This window comes from Anser brachyrhynchus, assembly GCF_964034855.1.
Source record: "Anser brachyrhynchus genome assembly, chromosome: 2".
Classification (NCBI taxonomy): domain Eukaryota; kingdom Metazoa; phylum Chordata; class Aves; order Anseriformes; family Anatidae; genus Anser; species Anser brachyrhynchus.
The window spans coordinates 133,782,399-133,805,795 of NC_137695.1; the positions used below are offsets into that span (position 1 = coordinate 133,782,399).

The following is a 23,397-nucleotide window of genomic DNA, read 5'->3' on the forward strand; positions in this document are numbered from 1 at the left end:
CCTTAGGAGGGCAGGGGGAGAAAATAAGATGGAAAAGTTTGTGGGTCAAGCTAAAGACGGAGAGAGAGCTCACTGATTACAGTCATGGGTAAAACAGACTTGACTTGGGGAAGGTTTGTTTAATTATTACCAACTGAAAATATGGTAGGGTAGCGATAAACATAAATAAAACTAAAAAAATACCTGCCAACCACTCACCTCCCCCTGCTGCAAACACCTTGCCATGTAAACCAAATGCAAGGGGGGGAGAAGCCATTTTGCAAGTCTTAACTGGTTTTTTAGGAAAAACCTTCTTTACTCCTGGTACAAAGGTCTGAACCTTTGGTTATTTTCAGTAGGAACTGGCAGAGCTGTGTGGAAGGAAACCAAGGAGAAATATACAGTTCTGTGGTGTTCAGATATAATTCATGGTTGTTTTTTTTCATAATAGATGTCATGAGAAGCTTTCATGTTGTGTCTGGCTTCTAAGTTGTATAATTCGTAAACCTAAATGCTGCACAAATAGCAGTAAAATGTCTTCACCCTAGTAACATGTCTCATCACCAATACAGAGAAGATGACCTTTTGAGGTCAGAGAGAGAACTATTTCTAGGCATCTCTTGGGTCTGCATAGTTGTATGTCTGACAGCAAAGATGTGTATGGCAAGAAACAGGAGTTAACTTTCACAACTGTTGAAGAGCTGTTGTGAATAGTAACTTAAAGTAAATACAGGCAAAACCTGACAGATGAAAGTAATTTCAATGCTTCCAAGAAATACAGAGCTTCTGCTGGTTTTGTGGTGGCATTGATTTAAGAAGGCTAAGATTCCAAGAAACTTGGATCTTAATTATTGTGCCTGTTAAATATTTTTTTTGTAACAACATTATATAACTCTTTTGTGGTTTTCACTTTAGCTTTGTCAGAGATTAGAAGCATAATTTCACCTCTAACAGCAGTTCATTGTAAATACTCTATTTGACAGGTGGGGATAGACTTTACAGGCTCGAATGGAGACCCACGCTCTCCAGACTCCCTTCATTACCTCAGCCCTAATGGAGTTAATGAATACCTAACAGCCATTTGGTCTGTAGGGATGGTCATTCAGGATTATGATACGTAAGTTTTAATTTTTTATTTAAATATTTTTAAAAGTATGTATAGATTTTTGTGGTAGCCAGTATTGAAGATGCTAACATAAATAAAAACGAAAGTTCTGAGCTGAATGTAGAGCTAAAAAAAGACTTGGTAATCACTGCATGATCACATAATCACAAGCAGAATCTTGTGTTTACAGCAGGACAAGTAAGGCTTTTCATTTGTGATGTAAAGAGCAGCATTGATTTAAATAACTGCTCAATTTTTTGCTGATTTGATGTTAAAGAATGGTTTTGGTCCTAGAAACAGTTACAGGGGGAAGTTCCACCTAATTTTGCCTCGTAGTTCTTAATGATCAAAAGTATTTTTAATAATCAAAAGCAGCACTGATTAACTAAACTTAGTGAACTATGGTAGCTTTTAAAGGAAAGCACTTGCTTCATTTTCTTGAAAATTGCTTTTTTAGAGATAAGATGTTTCCAGCCTTTGGATTTGGTGCACAGATTCCTCCTTCCTTTCAGGTAATGGAATATGTAATTCTACTACATAAAACAATTAAAAGCGTTTACTTCAGGAGAGGATTGTATATACCATCCTGACTATGTCTTTTGTGTATTAACAGGTGTCACATGAGTTCCCATTGAATTTTAACCCATCAAACCCATTCTGTAATGGTAAGTCCAAAGTAACATCAGACTTAGAGAATAAAATATCTTACATGAAAAGATTTAAAAAAAATAATTTGAAACATGAACTGTGAAGCATGTTGCTCCAATTAAATAGACGAGATTAGTCATGTAGCAGAAAACAATTTCATAATGTATATCTTAGTTATTAGAAGTAATATTTGGTCTCTCTTCTGAAATTATCTGGGAAAACAGATTTTAACAACTAGGGCGTAGTGCAGGTAAACTGGGAACAGTTCTCTCATGTTGTCATGCAACTTATAATCCAAATCAGGAGTAAGAGAGAATGTCTAGTTTGAGTATGATGCTGCTAGAGCCTGTTCAGTATGGCCTCTCTGATCATGTTCCTAACTACTACCAGATGCCAGCTGAAGAGAACTGTTGCAATTCAGCTACATATACTTCTGTACAGTATTTGGCCTTTCTATTCTTGTTGTAAAGCCAAGCACGTTAAGCATTGGTCAAGCTGAAGGCCTCAATTGGTTATAAATCATTTATGTTTTCATCATAGGAATCAAAGGATCATCATGGCTGGTTTTAAATCTTTGCATCATTATTTAAAATAACTGATACATAGTGTTTTTAGGAAGATTGAGTGCATCAAAATATCCTAATTCTAATATGCAAAAATTAGGTTGAAACTATTTATGTTCTCTAGGAATCCAAGGCATTGTTGATGCATATCGGGCTTGTCTTCCTCAAGTGAAGTTATATGGGCCAACCAATTTTTCTCCAATTATAAATCATGTGGCAAGATTTGCTGCTGCAGCTACACAGCAGCAAACAGCATCTGTAAGTTCTTTACCATAGTGTGCATATTTTTTTCTTTCCATTCTGGCTTATACTGTTTTTCTTTTTAAGCTTGTAAGTGTACTTGTTTTGACAGCTGGCCATTTACCCTGTGATTTGTTGCTTGATACCTTTGAAGCTAGATAAAAGCTAACTTATTCTTGCAGATTGTGCACAAAGATTCTCTCATAAATTAACAGAGCAAACTCATCAGAGTTGAAATACTAGCTTAAAAATGTATGGCATCTTTATGGCATCTTCTGTTCAATGCCCTTGCTGTGCTTTACAGTTATTAAAGTCTAATTAAAGCCTTTGAATATATAGAATCATAAAATCATTTAGGCTGGAAAACACCTTCAACATCACCAATTCCCACCATCAACCTGACCTACCAAGTCCCATCACTAAGCCATGCCCCTTAGTGCAATGTCCCCATATCTTTTAAATACCTCCAGAGATTCAAGCTCTATCCTGGGCAGACTCTTTCAATCCTCAAACACCCTCTCTGTGAAGAATTGTTCCTAATGCCCAGTCTAAACCCCTCCTGGTGCAACCTGAAACTGTTTCCCTGCATCCTATCACTCTATCACTTGGAGAAGAGAATGACAGCCTCCTTGCTGCAACCTCCTTTCAGGTAGTTGTGGGAAGTGATGAGGTTTCCTCATCAGAGTCCTATTCTCAAGACTATAAATAATCATAGAATGGCTTGGGTTGGAAGGGACAGTAATGATCATCTAGTTCCAAGCCCCCTGCCATGGGCAGGAGTGCCAACAACCACATCAGGTTGCCCAGGTCCTTGTCAACCTCGTCTTGAACACCTCCAGGGATGGGGCATCCACAGCTTCTCTGGACAATCAGTTCCAGTGCCTCACCACACTCTGAATAATTTCCTCCCAATATTTAATCTGCATCTCCCCTCTTTTAGTTTAAAACCATTCCCCCTTGTCCTCTCATTATCTGTCTGAGTAAAAAGTTGCTCTCTATCTTTTTTATAAGCCCCCCTTTAAGTATTGAAAAGCTGCAATGAACGCACACTGGAGTCTTCTCTTGTTCAGGCTGAACATCCCCAGCTCTCTCAGCCTTTCTTCATAGCCTTTCACTGCTCCAGCCCTCTCATTATCATAGTCCTCCTCAGGACCTGCTCTAATAGCCCCACATCCTTCTTGTTTGGGAGGCCCCAGACCTGCATACAGCACTCCAAGTGCAGCCTCACAAGGGCAGAGCAGAGGGGAAGTCACCTGCCTTGACCTGCTGGTCACTCCTTGTTTGATGCAGTTGGCCTTCTGGACTGCAAGCGCACTGCTGGCTCATGTCGAGCCTTTCATCCACCAGAACCCCCAAGTCTTTTTCTGCAGAGCTGCTCTCAATGAGTTCTCCCAGTCTGTACTCCTGTCTGGGATTTCCCCGACCCAGGTGTAGCACCTTGGTCTTAGACTTCTTGAACCTCATTAGGCTTACGTGAGCCCATTTCTCAAGCTTGTCCAGGTCCCTTTGGATGGCATTCCTTCCTTCTGTTGTATCAACTGCACCGCTCGGCCTGGTGTCATCTGCAAACCTGTTGAGGGTGCACTCAATCCCACTGTCCATGTCAGTGATAAAGGTTATAAACGATACTGGTCCCAAGACAGACCCTTGAGGGACAACACTCATCACCGGCCTCCCCCTGGACATAGACCCATTGACCACCACTCTCTTGGGTACAGCCTTCACGCCAGTTCCTTATCCACTGAATGGTCCACCCTTCAAATCCATTTCTGTCCAATATGGAGATCAGAGTGTCATGTAGGACCATGTTAAAGGCCTTATGGGAGTCTAGGCAGACAACGTCAACTGGTCTTCCCTTGTCAATTGATGCAGTTACTCAATCATAGAAGGCCATCGGGTTGGTCAGGCATGATTTGCCCTTGGTGAAGCCATGCTGGCTGTCCTGGATCACATCCTTGTCTTGCACATGCCTTGACATTGCTTCCAGGAGGATCTGTTTCATGATCTTGCCAGGCACAGAGGTGAGGCTCACCAGTCTGTAGCTTGCTGTGTCTTCATTTTTACCGTTTGTAAAAATAGTAGTGATGTTTCCCTTTTTCCAGTCACCAGGGATTTTGCCCTACCACCATGACTTCGAATATGATGGAGAGAGGCTTGGCAGCTCCATCAGCCAGTTCCCTCAGAACCTTGGGATGTGTGTCATCGGGCACGCGTGTACTTGTATGCCTGATGTACTTGTACGTGCAGACTTGTAACTGTTGAGTTTCATCAGATTATCTGGATCCTGCTCTTTGCTTATAGTGGGAAGGACTTTGCTCCTCCCAGCTCTCGCCTACAGGTTTGGGGTCTTGAGAGACATGGGAAGCCTGACTGGCAGCGAAGACTGAGGCAAAGAAGTTGTTGAGCACCTCAGCCTTCTCCATGTTTGTCGTTACGAGTTCTCCCTTCTCATTTATTGGAGGGGGTACACTCTCCCCGGCCTTTCTTTTCTGACCAATGTACCTGTAGAATCCCTTCTTGTTATTTTTTGCATCCCTTCCCAAGTTTAGTTCCATCTGTGCCTTGGCTTTCCTGATCCCATCCCTGCACATCTGGACAGCATCCCTGTAAACAGAACAATCCCAGTTCCATCAGCTCTCCTCATGAGCCTTGTTCTCTGGTCCCTTCACCAGCTCCTATCTTTTCTCTTCACCCACTTGAGCAACTTAATATCTTGTATTGAGAGGCCCAAAACTGAATACTATATTTGAGGTGCTATCTCACCAGTGCTGCATATAAGGGGACAATCACTTCCCTAGTCCTGCTGGCCACGCTATTTCTGATACAAGCAAGGATGCCGTTGGCCTTCTTGGCCACCTGAGCACACTGCTGGCACACATTCAGCTGGCTGTTGATCGGCGCCTCCAGGTCCTTTTCTGCCAGGCAACTTTCTAGCCACTCTTCCCCAAGATTGTAGTGCTGCTTCAGGTTGTTATGACTCAAGTCATATATTAGAGTGACTTAGTGAAGAAACTAGACCTTGTTTCACATCAGGTAGCTGAGAGAGCAAATCAACTCAAGATAGTCAGAAAATGGTAGGTGTAGCTCCTGGAATGTAGGTACCAACTTAAGTGATGAACTGTCCTTACTATAAAAATTTAGGTGCTGTATGCACTCCCCACCTTGCTCCCTCTTACATGTCATGTGTGAGATGCTGAATTAGGAAATATGAAGAGCAAGTCTTGAGTATCATATAATTTAGGTAATACTCCATACAAGTTCAGCCAATCTCTGAAGCCATGCATATCCTAACTCATTGATCATAGCAAATGTTTCTCTCAGACATCATAGAAAATCAGAAAATAAAGTTAGCTATTTTTGCATATAATTGTACCTGTGAAAACCAGTTTGGAAAAGAGCTGTGGATTTTCATATACAAAGAAATTTGGAAGGTTTGCCTTGATGGTCTTTCAGTAGCAACTGTCATCAATACACGTGTTAGGAAAGTATTAGAAACCTCTTGACCTTTTTTTGAGTGCAATATGCCTAGCAATTTCCTTTTTTCTACCTGAAAGGATGTATTGAAGAAATTTTGCTGCCTTGCCATTTAACGCTTATTATAGATTTTTTATTTCTCCTAGAATGGGAGAAGTGTAAGGAGAGAGGAATAAATCCAGTGTGATATGTACTATCGTGCTGTTGGTCATAGCTTTCTGATCATGGTGGTTCTGTGTAGGCATCTTGCTGGAGTGGGGAGGAATAGAGTGGGTTGAAGCAATGACAAAAGGTGGTACTTGAACAGAGGAGAAAAGGGAATAGCAATTACTTTGGAGGCATCTGTAGAAAGATGGGAATACAAGTACTGAAGAGAGACTAATAATATTGGGAGTACCTCTGAAACTGAAATTCATGCTGTCCAGTAATTATCTGAAATAAACCAAGTGAAAGAAGATCCCAAGTTCAAAAAGTATTTGATGTTTTCCAAACTTTGTAGTTCTAGTTTGTTCATGGTACTTCAATCCGAGACAGAAGGTAGGAAGCCAACTTTTAAAGGTCCTGGCAGTATCATGGAAGAAACTCAAGTGATACTTGACTAAATTACCAAAGTGCTGTAAGGTGGTCTCAGATGTCTTGCTAATGAACTTCAGAAAGCAGCTAGAAGACACAGTTAAAGGAATTTAAAATTGTCATGCTGTTTTTCAGAAGAAAAAATAGTGTTTTAATCTACATTTAGATTTTAGGAATACACCGAGTAAATGAGGGGTGGTTCTATTTCTCTTGGTATCACTCTTTTTCTAATCCATTCTTATCTGGATGAAGCAAAGGGTAGCATTTCATAAAGCTGTCAGTAGACCAGAAAGGAAACAAAAGCAAGTTTCACAAATATATTCTGTCCAAAACCCCAGTAAACTGCCTTCTATACCAGCACAAATACTTGGAAAATAGGTTAGCTGTTGGTTTGTCTGGGGATTTAGAGAGTAAAGGAAGGAGGACAGCGTTATTTTTTTTTGGGGGGGGGGGGGGGGGGGATGTTGAAAGATTACTTCTTTTAAAAGATTTTGCTGTCCATGTAAATATCTTCGGACTGTACAGAAGAAGTCTGAGCAAAACACACATTTGTACACTAGAGTAAGTGAAATGAATGTGTTTAAAGTCAGAACAATATATAGGCTGTGTGCGTTTTCTAAGCACACATACCTACATGTTGTCTATTTTTCTGTCGTAACACAGTGTTTATTGATTTGACAGCAATACTTTATTCTTCTGATCATAACGGATGGTGTGATAACGGACCTTGATCAAACTCGAACTGCCATAGTTAATGCTTCAAAATTGCCCATGTCCATTATCATTGTTGGTGTTGGAGGAGCAGACTTTGATGCTATGGAGTTTCTTGATGGTGACAATGGAGTTCTTAGGTCTTCATCAGGAGAACCAGCTGTCAGAGACATTGTCCAGTTTGTGCCATTTAGGAAGTTCCAAAATGTAAGTAATCTGAATGATGTGCTAAATAAATGCTGCACAGGTATGCTGGGTTTGCTAGAATATCCAACGTACAGTCCTGAGCCTTTTCAGTGTCCCTAAAAGGAACTCTGGAGTCTGAGATACATATTTATCAAATGCTGAAAAACTCCTGACTTCAGTATCTGTAGAATTTCTATTAGGTGAGCTGATTCATGTTTAAAAAAACTCCACTCTTGGTTTGAGCACTGCATTTCTGACAAGTTGTTACAGGAGAATGGCCTTTTTAAATCTCCCTCAGACTTGATTAAACAAATGGATGTGTTTTTCATTTGGGAGGAAGAAGTTACTTTTTCTTTTTTTTTTTCCCTTTGGAAAAGTGTTTTTTCTAGTGGATGTATCCATTTGTAAATGGGGGTTACTGTCACATTTTAGTGTGGTGTTAAAATTCAAACCTAAGTTGGAAAGGTGGTCTTTATTAGAAATTGTGTGTGGCCACAGCAGTGGTCAATGATATGTGAAAGAATGGAGTCTTGTACAACCCCCAAAAATATGCACAGGCTTTGCAGTTCGGTGTAAAAGTTTTATCTCTGGAAGAAGTAGGTTTAAAAAATAAAAAATCAAAAATTTCTTCAGGATGGGGAAGATAAGATCGGTGCAAATTACTTTGAAGATTCATTATTTTGATTGCCATCCCTATATGATCTAATTTTATTTAGTTTCTTAAATATTTGCCATGTTAATTATACTCTTTATACCTTTTTTCTCTTTGTATTTTTATTTCTTTTTTTGATGAGAGTTCTTTGTTTAATTCTAGTGCAACTATATCAATATAGAGTATGTTTATTGAATAATGTACTTGGAAGTAGATTAATTAGGTTCAATAGTCAGTATAAAACTAGTCAAATACTTTCAGATTCTAGAAAAAGGAGCAGGTTTTTTTGATGGATATTTTGCCTTGGAGGAAAAACAGTAGAACAGGGAAGCTTCTATCTATCCTGTAAGGGCACTGGAAATTCATCTGTAAAGTATCAGACTTTAAATTTTCCTAGTATAAGAGACACTCATTACTTGTCTTAGGATCTAATTTAACAGTTGGTGGAGACTGATACTTGGTGTTCTTCATTTTTTTCTCTAAGTCTCCAAAAGAAGCTCTGGCGCAGTGTGTCCTGGCAGAAGTCCCCCAGCAGGTGGTGAACTACTTCAGCACCTACAAATTGCAACCTCCTAAGAGTCCTGCTGCAAAGTGAATGGGCTGAGTGGACGAGCTGAGACCCTGTGCCTTCTTTACTTGGTGTACCTACAGACTTTGTTCGTAACATGCTTCTATATACATGTATATGCACACCTCCGTGATAATGCCTGTTAGCTTTTGTCTGCGAGAGTTTGCCAAGTCTGCCTTTTGAGGTCCAAAATTATCGTTTTAATATTCACCGTTGATTTGTGGGATAGGGCTTACGTGGGTGTGTTTCATTCTGAAAAGTAATACTGGGGGGAAAAAAAAGAGGTTGAATATGCAGAGAGGATGAGGAGAATGATGAGGATTGGAATGGCTGCCTGTTTGATAAATACAGCTAGTGAGAGTGTTCAGTTACTTTAGTGGGAATCAACACCAAGTGCTGCGGTTCTCAGTGATCATAAAGCCAGTCTGATGTGGAAAGAGGACTTATCCCCACCAAGCAGATAAGTTTGTATATGCTTCCAACAAATCTGGAATACTTCAGGGTTCTGTGTCTATGTAAGCCACCATAAGAAAATTTTGTCACAGTAGTGATACAGTTACATGAGTGCTAGAATAAAATGTAAAAGTCTTCCTTGTATGCATGCTTAACATTTGCTACTTCGGTGCCTTTGGTCAGTGCCTGCCATCCAAGGCTGTATGAATATGAGGGAAACCTCTAACATCTCAGAAAAATACTGTTGGCCTATGAAGCTACAGCCATAGAGGTTGTAAGATATGTTTTGAGTGTGATCTGTACTGGAAAACAGGAACTTCAGGTGTTTAGTTTAAGTAAAACAGTCGTATATGTGACTGTCTTTAAAGAGCAAGGGCTTACTGTGAAGCGGGAATTCATTTTTTAATTGAAAAAGTTCTGTTTAATAACTGGACATTATCAGAGATGGTTTTTGAAAGTGCTACTTATTTATATTGTTATATTTTGAATCATGAATCTTTCTGATGAGCTCACTAGTGAAAAGTGCCTGCAGAAAACCCATCTTCCTACTGGGAAGGAAGAGGAAACATTAAGAAAGTCTCTAAGCTCAAATCCTATAATCATACTGCTTTTCTAGGGCAGACAATTTGTTATATTTTGTTGGCTTGAGTTTTCACCATTTTTTCTTTGCAATAGACTTTAAAGTGTAAATCACGCTGTATGTGTGTAGTGGACAGACAAAGCTTTCTTGTCTCCCAGCTGCATAGTGCTTGATGAGGATCTGTTCTGATCCTATCAGTGCATGTGGATGTAGAGGTCCCATTTATCATTTCAAAATGCCTGTCCTAAACATTAACTTTGCAGTTTCACATTTGAAGTGGTTTAGACGTCTGCTTGATCTGATTTTAGTTGGTCTAGCTGTAGCATGTTACAACAAAATGGAGTAACACTAAATCTAGCATTCTTGTGCACCCAAGATGGCACCAGATCATAGTGGATGTGCTTGCTCTAGCTGCTGGAGCTGCTCTGCTCTCTTTCCACACATATATAATTCTGCCAAAAATCTGAGTTCATATTAACACTGATGGATGGGTATTGAGATTGTTTTACAGGATGTGTAAGACATACCAAATGTTTTGCAGTAGTTGACTAATTACCAGTTCTGAATTAATATGGTATTCTACACTGCCTTTTCCTTGGTGGAAACGGGTCCTAAATAGTTATAGGAGTGGAATACTAAGAAAGATTTTGTTTCATATTAAGCCATGCTCTATATTTTAAAATCAAATTCATGTTTTTGATTGTATAGAAATACAGAATCATCTCTTTTCAGTGACATGCAAATGTATTAATACTTGATACATAGTATGTAATGAATTATCATGCTAGATCTGCAACATAAAATTTCCACAATCAAGGAAGTGGGTGGTTACACCGAACCTAAATCACGCTGCTGTAAACTGATAAAATAAGATTTTGCACCAGTAAACTGTTTCACAGCCAAGTGGTCCATATAGACAGATGACTAGATGCAGTATTAACGCTTTGTCTGTATTCATTTAAGTGAACACATACTACTGATAGGAATTCAGGATACTACTGAAATTCCTCTGAACTATCTTCCAAAAATACGATGCTGCCTCTGAGTTACATTACAAATTCTTTCTCATGTTGTGGTGGAAGTGCATTTAAATGCTTTCAAGTATGTTAATAAGCATAATTGTGCTAAATATCTGCTGCATATAAAATATCTAAAACTTGGTTTTCGATACTCTTAATATAATTAGAATTTCTGGAACAGAGAATGCATTCTCTTGTTGCAAAAATGCTCCTGTATTTCTCAAGCTTAGGGAATTAAATAGCATTTCAATGATACCTACTTCTCAATGTGCTCTATACTACGTAGAAGAAAAAACGTTTCAGATCTAACAGTGGAAGAATCATTTTCCACATATAACTTCTCTTAGAGGCATACAGCTAACAGCATGTTGAAAAACTTAGAAGCTTCCATGTTAGGCTGAAGCAGTATTCTGAGTCAAGGTATGTACCAAATTGTGAGTCAAGGGGAAGGGGAGTTAGTTTGTTGTTTTGCCATTTTTTTATTTTTACATGCAAAAAATGCCTTACTAGCTTGAGCGCGTCAAGCAAAATATTGTCCAAGTTTTGTCAAGTGAATGTGCTTGTAGGTCACTTGCACCACCTTGTGATAGAAATGATGTATAGCAGTCTTCATAATCGAGCTTTTTGCAATTTAATGTCTTAATATATATACATGTACAGCAGAAAAATAACCCGTGACCAGAGTTTTTTTTAAAGTACTTTCTGTATGTATTTCAGTTCAGAAGGTAACTGATTTACAATGCCTATACATTAAAACCGTAATTTCAGTACGCTGCTCTTCTGTCATGTTTTTGTATTCAGCATTTTCCATGAAACAATGAACACTGCTTTTGCGGTTACTGCGATGACTATTCCACAGGCTAAGCAGCTTAGATATATAACAGGTGGTATCAGATTAGAGGGAGAAGTGCCTTTTTACTCAGTGGTTGTGAATGTGCACTGTGTATTTCATAAAGCATAACATACTGTCTTTTATCAAGATATTTTGAAATTGGATGGTTTTAGCAGTGAGTCTTTCATCCTCTTTGCTGTGTTAGTTCCCCTATTGATCCTATTCCATACATTTGTCATCAGTTTTTCCAGGGTGTGTTTTTTTTCTTTACAGGGAATCTGCATTTTAAGTAGAAAGGCATGGAGACTTATTTTAGATTTCAAACTCATTATCCCTTTACCCTTTATGGTTTCTTAAGGTGTAGTGAAGTCTGAGATGCTTTATTGGGAAACTGAGACATACTAGAGACATAGCATTGCATGGTGTGTTTGCTATGCCATACAGAACCTGAGTGAGCTTTGATGCTGAAAGATGCATCATGTAGGTGCTCTAGAGCAGTTCACTCAATTTCTCCACAAATTAAGAATCCATGGGGTAAAATTAGTTTCTGAAAGTAACGCATTTTACACAAGGAGCATGTCTTGAGGTTTCTTGTGCTGCGTGTTGTTCCTTCTGGTGAAAACCCTACAAATAGTTGAGATTTGGCCCCTCGCCACTCCCCAAAATGGAGGGATTCTGGGAAGGGATTCAACAACAGAGAAGAAAGATGTCAGAGAAGACCCAGATGGCTGTCACTTCATGAAGTCTTGACCTTATGCACTAACACTTTTTTGTTTCATTTTGGATCTGAGGAACGCGAGGGCTTTGCATGACTGGATAATTCTGTCTGAATATAATAATAATTCTGTCTGAAGACAGAACTGACAAGCTTCCCTTGCAATCCTAAGCTGTGAAGAACTGTAGCAAAGCAGCAACGTGAGAGATGCTGTGTTGCTGCAGTGTAATGCTTGCTGCTGCAGTTTCAGACCTTACTTTGTAATATATGTCAGTATGTGATTGATGAACTTCAGTATGCCAACAGTGGAAATGTTTGTTTTGAAGACATTACAGCATTTGTGTAGGCAGAAGGGGATTAGATCTTCTGCAGTGAGAACTTAACTCATCAATATCAATATGTTAAAATATGGGGGCTTATGTGCTTTCCCCCCTTCTGTAATGTTTTGAAAACTGTTCCTCAAAAAGTGATGTAAGAACCATGTGTTATAATGAATTCATAGATCCTTACTACTCACAGAAGGCCTTACTTATGAGGTAGTTCAGCGGTATTTCTAATTTTGATATTGTACAGAGATGCTCCTGGACGTGCAATAGACAAATAGGTCTTTATGATGTCATGCAAAAGAAAGAGGTAAGATGCACCTTTTTTCTTACATATCAAATAGCAAGTGATACACAAATAAAGATGTGTGGCAGTTAACCTTTGATCTCACTGATAATATGACGCAAATGACACAACTTTCTTTTTGAGAGAGATGTGGCTATCAGCTGTGTCACAGAATGTTTGGAATATGCAGCATATGGAATAAGTCATCTAGCTTTTACCCAGGCAAAGCTCCCACTGATTCTGGTTGGGCTGCCAGCTTTGACTATGACTGGGGGAAGTTCAAAGGCATTATAGGACAGGCCTAACAGAATGTGTAGCCCACAGGAACATATATAGCCTGCAAAGGGTTTTTTTTTACTTTGGCACGATATTTTTCTTATATCTTGGCTGGCTGGTCAGCTGAGGAACTGTGAAACCTGCCCTTAGGATTTCTTTGCTGTTTTCTGGAGAATGGTTTTAGTTCCCTGTACTGTTCTTCCAGTGGGGACTGAGAGTGGATAGGGACAGAGAAGAGAGACACGCTCAGGAATAAAAGGATTTTCAGGGTTATTGGGAAGGGGGTTAACCACAGCAGTGTTGTGTTTTTTTTTAAGGTGTTTGTGTATCATCAAAACCATCTCTTAAGTGTAAAAATGCAAGTACTTGAGAATTAAGCTTAAAACACAACTTCGGGCTTTTATTTAGAACTGCATCCCATTCTGTGTTGAGCTGATGCAGAAGGTTGAGTTTGGCAGCTCCTTGTTAAAGCTGTAGCCCTCTCAGCTGCAGCACTGGATAAAGGATTTACTTTAGTTCATAGGTATGATGAAGCTCAGCCCCTGTAAGGTTGCTTGGTACCATCAGCTGAGCGCTGTGATAGAAGTGAACAACTGGAGCAGTCAACCTGTTGGTTGGAGTTGTGTAGCACAGAGCCAGAAAGTGTAAATCCTGCTTTTTGTAAAACAGACTTTGTTTCTGAAGTGGTCACTAGATAGCAAGTTCTAAAGTTAGCCTGTAGCAACTGCTCGCTTTTTAAAGAGAAAGATTAATGCCCAATCCCTTGAGAAGATGAAATGTGTAAATCAGCAACCAAAAGTTAAAGGTCACTCCTCAGGGTGTTGCGGGAGAATATCTTCTCTATTTTTATTCACCAGAATCAATACAGACAACTGGAACAAATGCTTTTGCAAGTTGGCAGTATTTATGTGATCTGCTTCCCCGTTGCATATGTTGTGAATATTTATCTTGCTTTTGTTTTTTTAAACAGTTTTTTAATGATACCTGAACACAGCATCACAGCTTTCTGCACTCAGCCATACTGATCACAAAAGCATGTCACTGATCAGAAGTATAAGGGGAGGGGAGAGAAAGATCGACAGAAACGTAAGTAACCTCAGCAATAATAGTGCAGTAACAAGAAAAAGGACAACTATGGGAAACCAGAAAAGAAAATAGAAAAGAACAGACATGAAAACTAAGAGCAAACTGACAACCATGAAAAACAGTAAGAAAGAAAGAATAAACAGAAGAGGGAAAAGGAGAAGCAGGAACACGACGGAGTAAGAGAGAATGGAGAGCATGGATCAACCAAGAAATAAGTTGTCCTGAAATCCAGTCGGATCTCTAATTCCTATTACACCAGGAGTTCTCTCTTCAGGCTCAAGGTTCAGAGGTAGGTATACAAATCTGGCCAGTTGCCTCAGGAGAGGAGGGAAGGAAGAAGATGAGCTGGGATAGGTTCTTTCTTGAGTAGCCTCTACTTTTATATTTTGTACCCAAAAGCCAAGTCACGCTAGCCCTCTGAATTCAGCAAAACGCAGCCCAAAGCACCATCTATTTCCTTTTCTTCTCTTTAGCTTCAACTTTAAGGATCTCTCCTTCCCCTGCTGTAGGTGATGGAGACATACTAATGATCAGAGACTCATTAGTGGTTCCTCTGTGCATAACTGCAGGTGGTTTAGGCTTAGTGTCTGCATTCGGCTCTTCCTTTTGTGCAGGGGGTGCAGATGAGGCTGCAGGCTCAGGGAGTTTCTTCTCCTCTGGTTCGGGTTTCTTCTCCTCTTGTTCAGGTTTCTCTGTTTCAGCTTCATTTTCCTAGAATCGAGAATTTAAATGTTTTCTAGTGCTGCAGAACAAATTCAGGAAGTAGTTCTGCATATGCAGTGGTAAGGCACAGCACGGATGCTGTAATTAATGGGATGCAATGTATGTAAGCCTGCATTCAGCAGCTGAAAATTTTGTGAAAAATGCTATTTCAAGATCAGAATGTCAACAACAAAACCCAGGAGAAGCTTGTGGGTACTGATAGTATCTGCTTCTCATGAATTCATCAGGATGAAACAGGCACACTTTGGGGCACACAACCTTTCCTCAAATTTTACCTTCCTTTTTTGTACTTATACTAGTATAGAAAGAAAAAGTGTTACATAAACCTCAACATATTCCCCAGTGTCCCAATTCCTTGTCCAAGCTTACTTGCTCTAAAGTTCATAAATACACATTAAATTGAGTGAAGTTTCTGCTTCGATCATGGTGTTGTTGTAATTCATTTAAGCAAGTTTTGTATTTTACTTAAAAGAAGGAAAGCGTAAACACATCCAGATCAACCATAAAAGCCAGAAAAGGATTCTGCCACCTCTAGGCAAGAATTTAGAACTGAGCAGGTTCTTACTAATGGGAACGTTTCTCAGAACAGAGTATAATGTGGGAATTACTTTTATGAGAAAACTTGTTTCAGTTGATTAAGTGTACTATATTACATATTTAATCAGATTTAGCTGTGTGGTCTTAACTTGAAATTTTGTCCTCAGAATTTGTTATAAGCAAAGTTCTGACTTTGAATTGGAAAGTTTGCTGTGTGCTTGAGTCAGCTGGAGCAGATTACTGTGTTAGGCTATTCCTACATTTACTGTTCTTTACATAAGATTAGAAGATCAGATGCTTTTAGTGTCCTTGTAAGGTCTATTTTATCCTTACTTTCCTAGATGATCTTTGTTTGCTTGCTTTTCTTTGCTTTTGTTTTTCTCTGTTCTGCACAGAGTCCAGGTCCAGGAAGATTTGAGCCAAATTTTAGAATTAGTGTTTACAGAGATTAAGTACCATGATTATATCTCAGCTACTGGGATTTTCTGCTGTTGATTGCAGTAAAACTATGTTTTTATTTATTCTGTTTGCCCAAGCCCTCCCAGAATATCTCCCTTACTCTCTCCAGCACTTAAAATAATCTGTTCTGTTTCCTGTGGCATTACCTGAATGTCTCGTTCTCTCTTCAGCTGCAGCAGCTTGGCAAGACCTGCTTTTCCTTTACCTCCAAGCATCGCTTTAAACAATTTTGGAGTTTCCTGTTTCTGCCCAAAAAGACCAGCCAAGCCCCGTGGTTGTTGCACTGGTGGTCCCGGAGCAGGCTTCCCCTTCTCCTTCAGCAGCACCCTGGAGACAGGAAAGAATGAGAACACACAGCAGTGCAGTGAAACCTAGAAAAGTTCCCGCAAAACTAAAATGTCACATTCTTGGATGAACACCTGACACCTTTTCCAGCCAATTTTTTTTTATCCCAGATCCAGTGGCAAGAGCAAAGCTGATAAGGCTTTTACTTGCTTTGGTAGCATTTAGTAAGCTGCAGTCTGCTGTTTTAATTTGGAGTTCCTTTCCTGTTTGCTGTAGTCTAAACTAGTGCAGGCTCAAATTAAAGTATCACAAGGTACCTGAGGTAGAAGTCTCTTACCTGACTTTCTAGACACAAATCAAGAGCATTTATTTCTCTATTTGGAGTTTAGCTGATGCTTGTGTACGTAATAATTAACCAAACTTTCAGCATGGCACATCTCTCATAGGTTAGGTTAGGGTGGGCAAGAAAGCAGGAGAAGGTGGTGTAGGACAGAGAATCAGTGTTGATGATTGTACCATTGTTTAGAAAGAAGCTGGAAGTCAGAAAGGTGATTGCTGGTGACCATCAGTCAGTGGATTTGTTCTGCCTTTCTACCTTCTGGTGCTGGTTTTGACAACCAGCCTCTCTGAAGACCCCAGATGTGAAAACAGTTGGACAAGATCTGCGCATCTGCATTGTTTGGTGCCATGGGCATCACATTGGACTATTTAGGGGTCCGTCACTGGGTCTGGAAGCCAAGTATGTATGCTATTGGTCTTCAGTAAATCTGGATTCCAGAGCTGTTGAGAGACTTTTGCTTTTCTCAGCGTTCATTACTGTCACAGGCTGTCCCCAGTGACTAGCTGACATGTCCTGCTCGACTTCAGGTAGAATTTAAGCTCTTCAACATTTTTGGCTAGTAGGCTTTTTATACTGCCAGATTCAGTTTTCCTTTCATTCTTGTTCTACCTCATCCTGTGAGCTGGGAGTGCCATGGACAAGAGTTCAACAGACTGTTTTGGGGAAATTTCCTGCAGATTTGACGCTTACACTTTTCAGATGGCAATCAGCCCATTCTGCATTTAGGTCCCGTGTTCCTCAGGGATGTAATGATTCTCAGGGTGCTGTCATTTGATAACCAGAGTTGCTGAAACAAGCTGAATGCAGTCATTTGCTAGCACTTGTGTAAGCAAAATGTCATGCCTATCCTAGCATTCTCTGGTGGAATTTGAAGTCTGGGAACATTCTTCCAACCTTTGATACCAATGCAAGGCAACAGCTAAGAACAGTATGAGTGCTGAAGTATACTGGTAAAGACAGACTGGTTTATGCACTTCAACCTGATACAAGGTAGCAAGGTACTCACTTCTGTAATCTTATGACAAAATATGACAACATTTTGCCCTGTCAAAACTAGGATAAACTGTGATCCTAGCAAGCTACAGCCAAAGCAAGATGAGAAGCAGTTTCTGTTCAAAATCCCATTTCAGAATCCCTTTGCACAAAATGCACACCTTTCAAATCTGTGTGATTACCTTTCATCTTTTCAGGCCTTACGTTAATCCGATTCTAATTGCTCCTTGAGATGTTGGAACCCACAACTCTGTGGGTGCATTGAAGCATATCTCTTTAGAATTAATTGCAGATTTTCAGTTGCACCTTTGAAAACCTACGGCTTAACTGGCATCTGTCTTGCAATCTGTTTGCCTTGGCTACCTAAGGAGTCCTGATGTGCGTCTGTTATCTCCTATTTTTGTTACCTTAAGTACAACAGAGAATTAACTGTATTCAGGACTTTATTCTTTTTACCATGTTCCCATAACTCTTGGAATACCTGCCAAGACTGTGACTTCTGCTAAGTATTACAAGACAAATCTGACCTCTAAGTACAAACACGTCTACATCTGTTACTCTTCCAAGAAATGCAAATGTGTCTATAAGCCACAACTTCCATTCTGCAGCTAAACAATGTGATTTAAAAACTGTTACTAGGACATACTTTGCTTTCTTCATCAGAAGTTTTTCTGAGTCAGGATAGTGTACCAAGATTTCGTTGAGTGTTTTCTTGTCTAGAATGAAAAGGTTGGCAAAACCGTGAGCCACCACGTTGGCAGTCCTTCGATTTCCTCCGCCTGCAGCTAATAGGCTGCAATGAAAATAAATACTGTCAGTTACTTCATTACTTGCCCTAGTGAGGAATATCTTTGCTGGTGGTTCTCCACTAAAGTCATTGCAAAGCTCACTTATGTACCCAACTGTTCTGGCTGACATTCTGTGAAGTCCCTCTGCAGCTGGGATTGCAGTTGCTTCGAGAAGGCAAATTGTCTCTACTGGTTGGTATTGTGCTGGTCCTAAGGACTGAGAAAAGTCTTGCTGGGTAGACACCCAACAGACACTACTGCAAAGACTGAATTTGTTTTAGTTTGCATACGAACTTGGCATTTCCTCATTTTTATTGCTGAAAGTGATTTAACACCATAAGGAGAACAGAACAAGTCCATTATTACTGAAAGCATTATTTACAATAAATGACTCTAATAATTATAATTTTCCTGAGTGAATAACTTCTGTTGGTCTCTGTGTTTTTGTTTTCCCACATTTCACATCTCACATTTGGATGTTGGCAAGTTGAATGAAAAGGATTAGGAAAGTCTTTCAGGCTGACAGTTAAAAATGTGTCTGCCTGAAAAAGAAGGCTATTTTGTTTTGAAAGTAAGATGTTTGATCAGCTTAGCAAGCAGGGGTTGGACATAGGAAGAATATCCACCTTAAAATTACATTGTCTGTCTTGCATTAAGCAAAAAAATTCATTTCTCAGATTAAAAGAATTCATTTCTCAGCTGTGGTGATAAGCAAGGGAAGCTGTACTTTGCTCTCAGTAGTAAAATTGCGTTATCAATATTTGAGGAGATTCACCCTAGAAATTTGTCCCTTAAATGTTTCCCAGTGAGTTACTATTTATGAAGAATAATAATATCTAAATTTAAAGGTTATCAATAAAGGATAATTGGAACCCTATCAAGGATGAACTAGTACTTTATCCTTCATATTAATTGGGATATATTAATAGTTTCTAGGTATAAAGGATATCTATGTAGCATTTATAAATGCTAGTTTATACAAATAAAAGATCACGAGACCTCTGCAACTGTGTGTACAAGGCTGTTTTTACATACATAGTCACAGTTTTTCTGTGCTCCAAGATAACAATCAATATATGAAGTCAAGCTGAAAATGCAGTACATATTGTCTTTTTAAACAATTCTGTACTATTTTGTAGGAAAAAAGTATTTGCACAATAAGAAAAGAAGCTGAAGAAAATTGCAAACAGCTTTTGAGTTCTGATGAATTGCATCTCAACAAGTCATTGAACAATCATTTTCAGGCTTTCCTAACAACAACCTCATTTTATCGAGGCAGACTAGGACTAAAGAGATCGGCTTTTTCATTATGGTGGTGATGTGAGGTGAATTTTACAGGGGAGGCTCAAACAGAATCATCTTTGACTAAAAGCAGCATCATGGGCTTCGTGACTGAACCTTTTTTGGCTAGTGTGCTAAGAGTTATTTGATAGGGTAAATCTTTAAAGATAACTGGCATTTGCCTTACAATGGCTCTTGATGCTACAGTATCTATATTAATAAAGAAAATTGCATTTTTACCTTGCATTTTTTTACTGCAGTTAGCCTGAAATGGTTTTATACTTGTATGAGATAACTTCTGAATTCTTATGATAGCAAATTTAATTTAGAGTTATGAAGTTGTCAAAGTGATGACTCAGCTTATCTACTCCTCTTTTACAACTGATCTCAAAACCAAGCTGCCATTCATTGAACTGAGCAAATTGATCCAGGGAACGGTGTGCATATCACCGTTGCAGGGTGATGGCACCTCAGCCTGGCACATACGTGCATATGGAAAGAACTGGTATGTTAGGAAAGGGTCCGGATCTGGCTTCTGAGCAGAATGTCAAACACCAAATGGCAGAGCTCATTGAAAAGCAGCAGCTGCTGCTGCTGGGCCAAAGCAGAAAACTTAAACTTTCACAAAGCTAAATATTCTTTTTAGCTTTGATTTTTTAAAATACAAGTTAAAGTTACAAAAACCACTGAAAGGCTAAAGATGAGACCAAACATTTAGAGCTCTTCCTGTCAAAAATGCTTTAACTTTTCCAGAATTACCATTTTCTGATAGGAAATTGTTCTAGTGAAATAACATTGAATGAATGAATGAGGACATCTGGCTTAAAGTATAAACTTGTCTGGGCTAATGAAGTGTTGTGTTATAGTTTCCCTCTCTTGAATTTCTGTCTTTCTCAATTGTCTGCACAGACAGGCTCTCATTAAGTCAGCAATCTGTTTGCCTCTGTTTCTGAGATTATTTTGCTTCCCCAAGCTGATATTATCTATACAGGAAAGTAGTAATGAGGGTAAGATGTTAATTGGAAGGTAGCTCCTATTACTTAATCTGTTTCTGTAATAATTTTGGAGGATGGAATTGGCAAAGGACTGGCTTGAACATTAGTCTTGCAGTGGATTGGCCTTCTAGTATAATTCAGGATTTTTTTTTGAAATTAATGAACATTCTTTGTTTTCTTCAACTCCTTTGACCATGAAGGCTTTATAAGCACGATTTACATGCATTTTGAACGGTAAGGTTAAATAGCAAGTTCTTAGGAAGCTGACACAATTCTCTAAAAAAAATCTTGATCCAAATATCAGAAGGAAAGCTGTGACAGTCCAATACCATGTGCTAAACAAGTTTTCCCCTCAGCATTCATAGTGTGGTTGTGCTAAATGAAGCAATACCTCATCTATTAAATACTTTTTTTTTTTCTTCCGTTTTCTTCTGCTATACAGTACTCAGAAGACCTTGACAAAACTTACAAAGAGGAGTGCTATACAAACTCATTATTTTCTAACACATCGCCACAAGGAAAAGGATAAATCTCTGGTGATATACTTAGTGCTTCATGTCTTTGCTTTCCAATTTTGGAGATGTCTGCCAGTTCCTATATATTTTCTCCTCGAGTTTATCCACTGCTGGTCATTTATATGCAAAGTGCCTGTGTCTGTACCGGTGTGCTGTCTCCACCAACACAGTAGGTCAATAATGAATAAAACAAGACCAGAAGTGTAGGGTTAGAGCATTGCTGAGGGTTTTGCTGGCAATTATGTGAAAAGTAAAACGTATCAGGAAATGCATCTTTAAAGGCAGCTGTGTAGTTCTCATATGGAAACGAGTACTCACTTTTATTAGATCAAAACACTGAAAATCCTTTCCTTGTTTTCAAACCAATCGCAAACGTTTTTCACTTAAAAAAAAAAAATCCTTGCTCAAAATGCAAAACTAATAAATAATTGAAAACTATGTAAGAGTTACGTATCTGGGCTGCTGCAGCTTTTTCCTTTATCTTTTCAGTATCTGGCCCTTCCTGAAAACCAGTGCGTTCTCAGTCTTTCCAGCAGTTTGTTTTGAGGCTTTTGTTTGGTATTGTATTGCCACACAGAGAAATACCTTTAAAATAACCTTCACGTGAAGGGCTGATACAATCTCACTTTCCCACTCAGTGAGAAATGCCTGTATATATATCAGGTGTTTTTCACATGCAGGTCTCAGCCAGTCCTGTACACCCATCACTGAATAAATGGGAATGTTTCCACTGCCACAAAGGGAGACGCAGTAGAAGATAAATGTAAACCTAGCACAGAGCTGATTACTACTTCTCAAAAGACAGATTGAAGCTACCAGCAAGAGGATTAACAATAACAGGAAGGCAGCTGGAAGAAATCAAGAATCCAGTTTATCACATGCAGGAGCACATGCATTTTATTACTTTTCTTAAGGCCAACCTCAGCAGGGGATGCGATACCTAAAATCTAGCACTTGGTTGGTTAATTGGTGAACAAGGCACATAAGACTTAATGGATTTTGCATAGCAACTATGTGGAGAATATAAAAAACATTTGTAGCCATCTGAGAAAAATTTTCTTTTATGGCGAAACTTAGACCCCAAAACCTGATTTGTCAGCCTTTTTCTCTCATGTATGCTCTTAAACAAATATGTTTTAAAATGTGGATGATGATTTTTGGCAACTTAATTGGCTACTTTAGCGCCTCAAGAACCACTCTGGTTTGCAATTTCAGATTTTTTTATCTCCTTTGTTGGAAATTAATTATCATTTTTACGATCTGCTGTGTAAGGACACTTAGTTGCACTATACAGACAATAAAATACATTTGGTCCTGCCCTATTGCAGACCTTGCAACAGGAAGATGTGTTAAATCTTTTAAATGCTGAAGGAGAAATCCATCTGTATATCCGTGTACATTTCCCCAAACACTGATTATATATTATTTGTTGTTTAGAAGACTCAGATCTTGCCAGATTAGTCTCTGATTTTTCATTTACTTAGACTTTCCTTCACTTACCTACCTCTCCTTGCTCACTGTCCTCTTGGCTGATCTTACCCAACTTTCCAGCCTCCCCATGCTTACCAGAGAGAAGTTAAATTGATTATTTAACCAGTTGATTATTTATTGTAAAACATTGATTATTTGACAAGTTCTAAAGGAAGTGTTAAAAATAGTGGTGGACCTACCTGATCTCCCCAAATACAGCTCCTGCTCTTAGTGTAACCAGGACTTTTGTACCATCAGGGCCTCCAAGGACTTGAACTTCACCTTGTTTGATGATGTACATCTCTCTGCCAATCTCTCCCTGGACACAGAAACACATAACAATCTCATTTTTTGACGTAGAATAATCTGACAAACTTCCCTTTAAATATATTTCCCTGTTCTCATACACTGTTTTACCGTTATTGTAGAGAAACAATTTTTTTCCCCACTTTTCCTAGGACAGAACACAAGTGCAAGGACTGACTTTGGCAGATCTAATTGTGATGTGAGGCAGTATGTGAGTAGAATTAAGACCATCCAGGCAAGCTTGAAAAATGAAGACTAGATAATAATCAAGATTGTATCAGTCATTTCCATCAACTATCCAGGTAGAAACTAAAGTAAGTCAGCAGAACATTTAATAGCAGAAGTGCAAAAAAGCCTGTGCTTCATGGTTTAAAAAGTTTCAGTTTTCACTCTATTACTTCTAATCCTCACTTATCTAATTTACAAGGAAAATAAG

General features: G+C 39.0%; 2 protein-coding genes across 3 annotated transcripts in view; one reads left to right on the forward strand and one right to left on the reverse strand.

The window, feature by feature from the left end:
* CPNE3 (copine 3) overlaps positions 1-11,521 on the forward strand; it is a 31,377-nt gene extending 19,856 nt beyond the window's left edge. For both annotated transcript variants that reach the window (XM_080581668.1, XM_080581669.1), the window contains 6 exons: positions 963-1,096; positions 1,542-1,596; positions 1,698-1,749; positions 2,420-2,553; positions 7,264-7,500; positions 8,616-11,521. In XM_080581668.1, coding sequence (XP_080437794.1) covers positions 963-1,096; positions 1,542-1,596; positions 1,698-1,749; positions 2,420-2,553; positions 7,264-7,500; positions 8,616-8,726 — 723 coding nt within the window. In that variant the 3' untranslated portion in view covers positions 8,727-11,521. The remainder of the gene's footprint in view (positions 1-962; positions 1,097-1,541; positions 1,597-1,697; positions 1,750-2,419; positions 2,554-7,263; positions 7,501-8,615) is intronic.
* Positions 11,246-23,397, reverse strand: part of CNGB3 (cyclic nucleotide gated channel subunit beta 3) — a gene marked incomplete at its 5' end in the record, with an annotated part of 67,944 nt that continues 55,792 nt past the window's right edge. Inside the window, 5 exons of the mRNA XM_080582375.1 lie at positions 11,246-14,980; positions 16,135-16,359; positions 17,620-17,692; positions 18,049-18,399; positions 22,856-22,974. Coding sequence (XP_080438501.1) covers positions 14,720-14,980; positions 16,135-16,359; positions 17,620-17,692; positions 18,049-18,399; positions 22,856-22,974 — 1,029 coding nt within the window. The 3' untranslated portion in view covers positions 11,246-14,719. The remainder of the gene's footprint in view (positions 14,981-16,134; positions 16,360-17,619; positions 17,693-18,048; positions 18,400-22,855; positions 22,975-23,397) is intronic.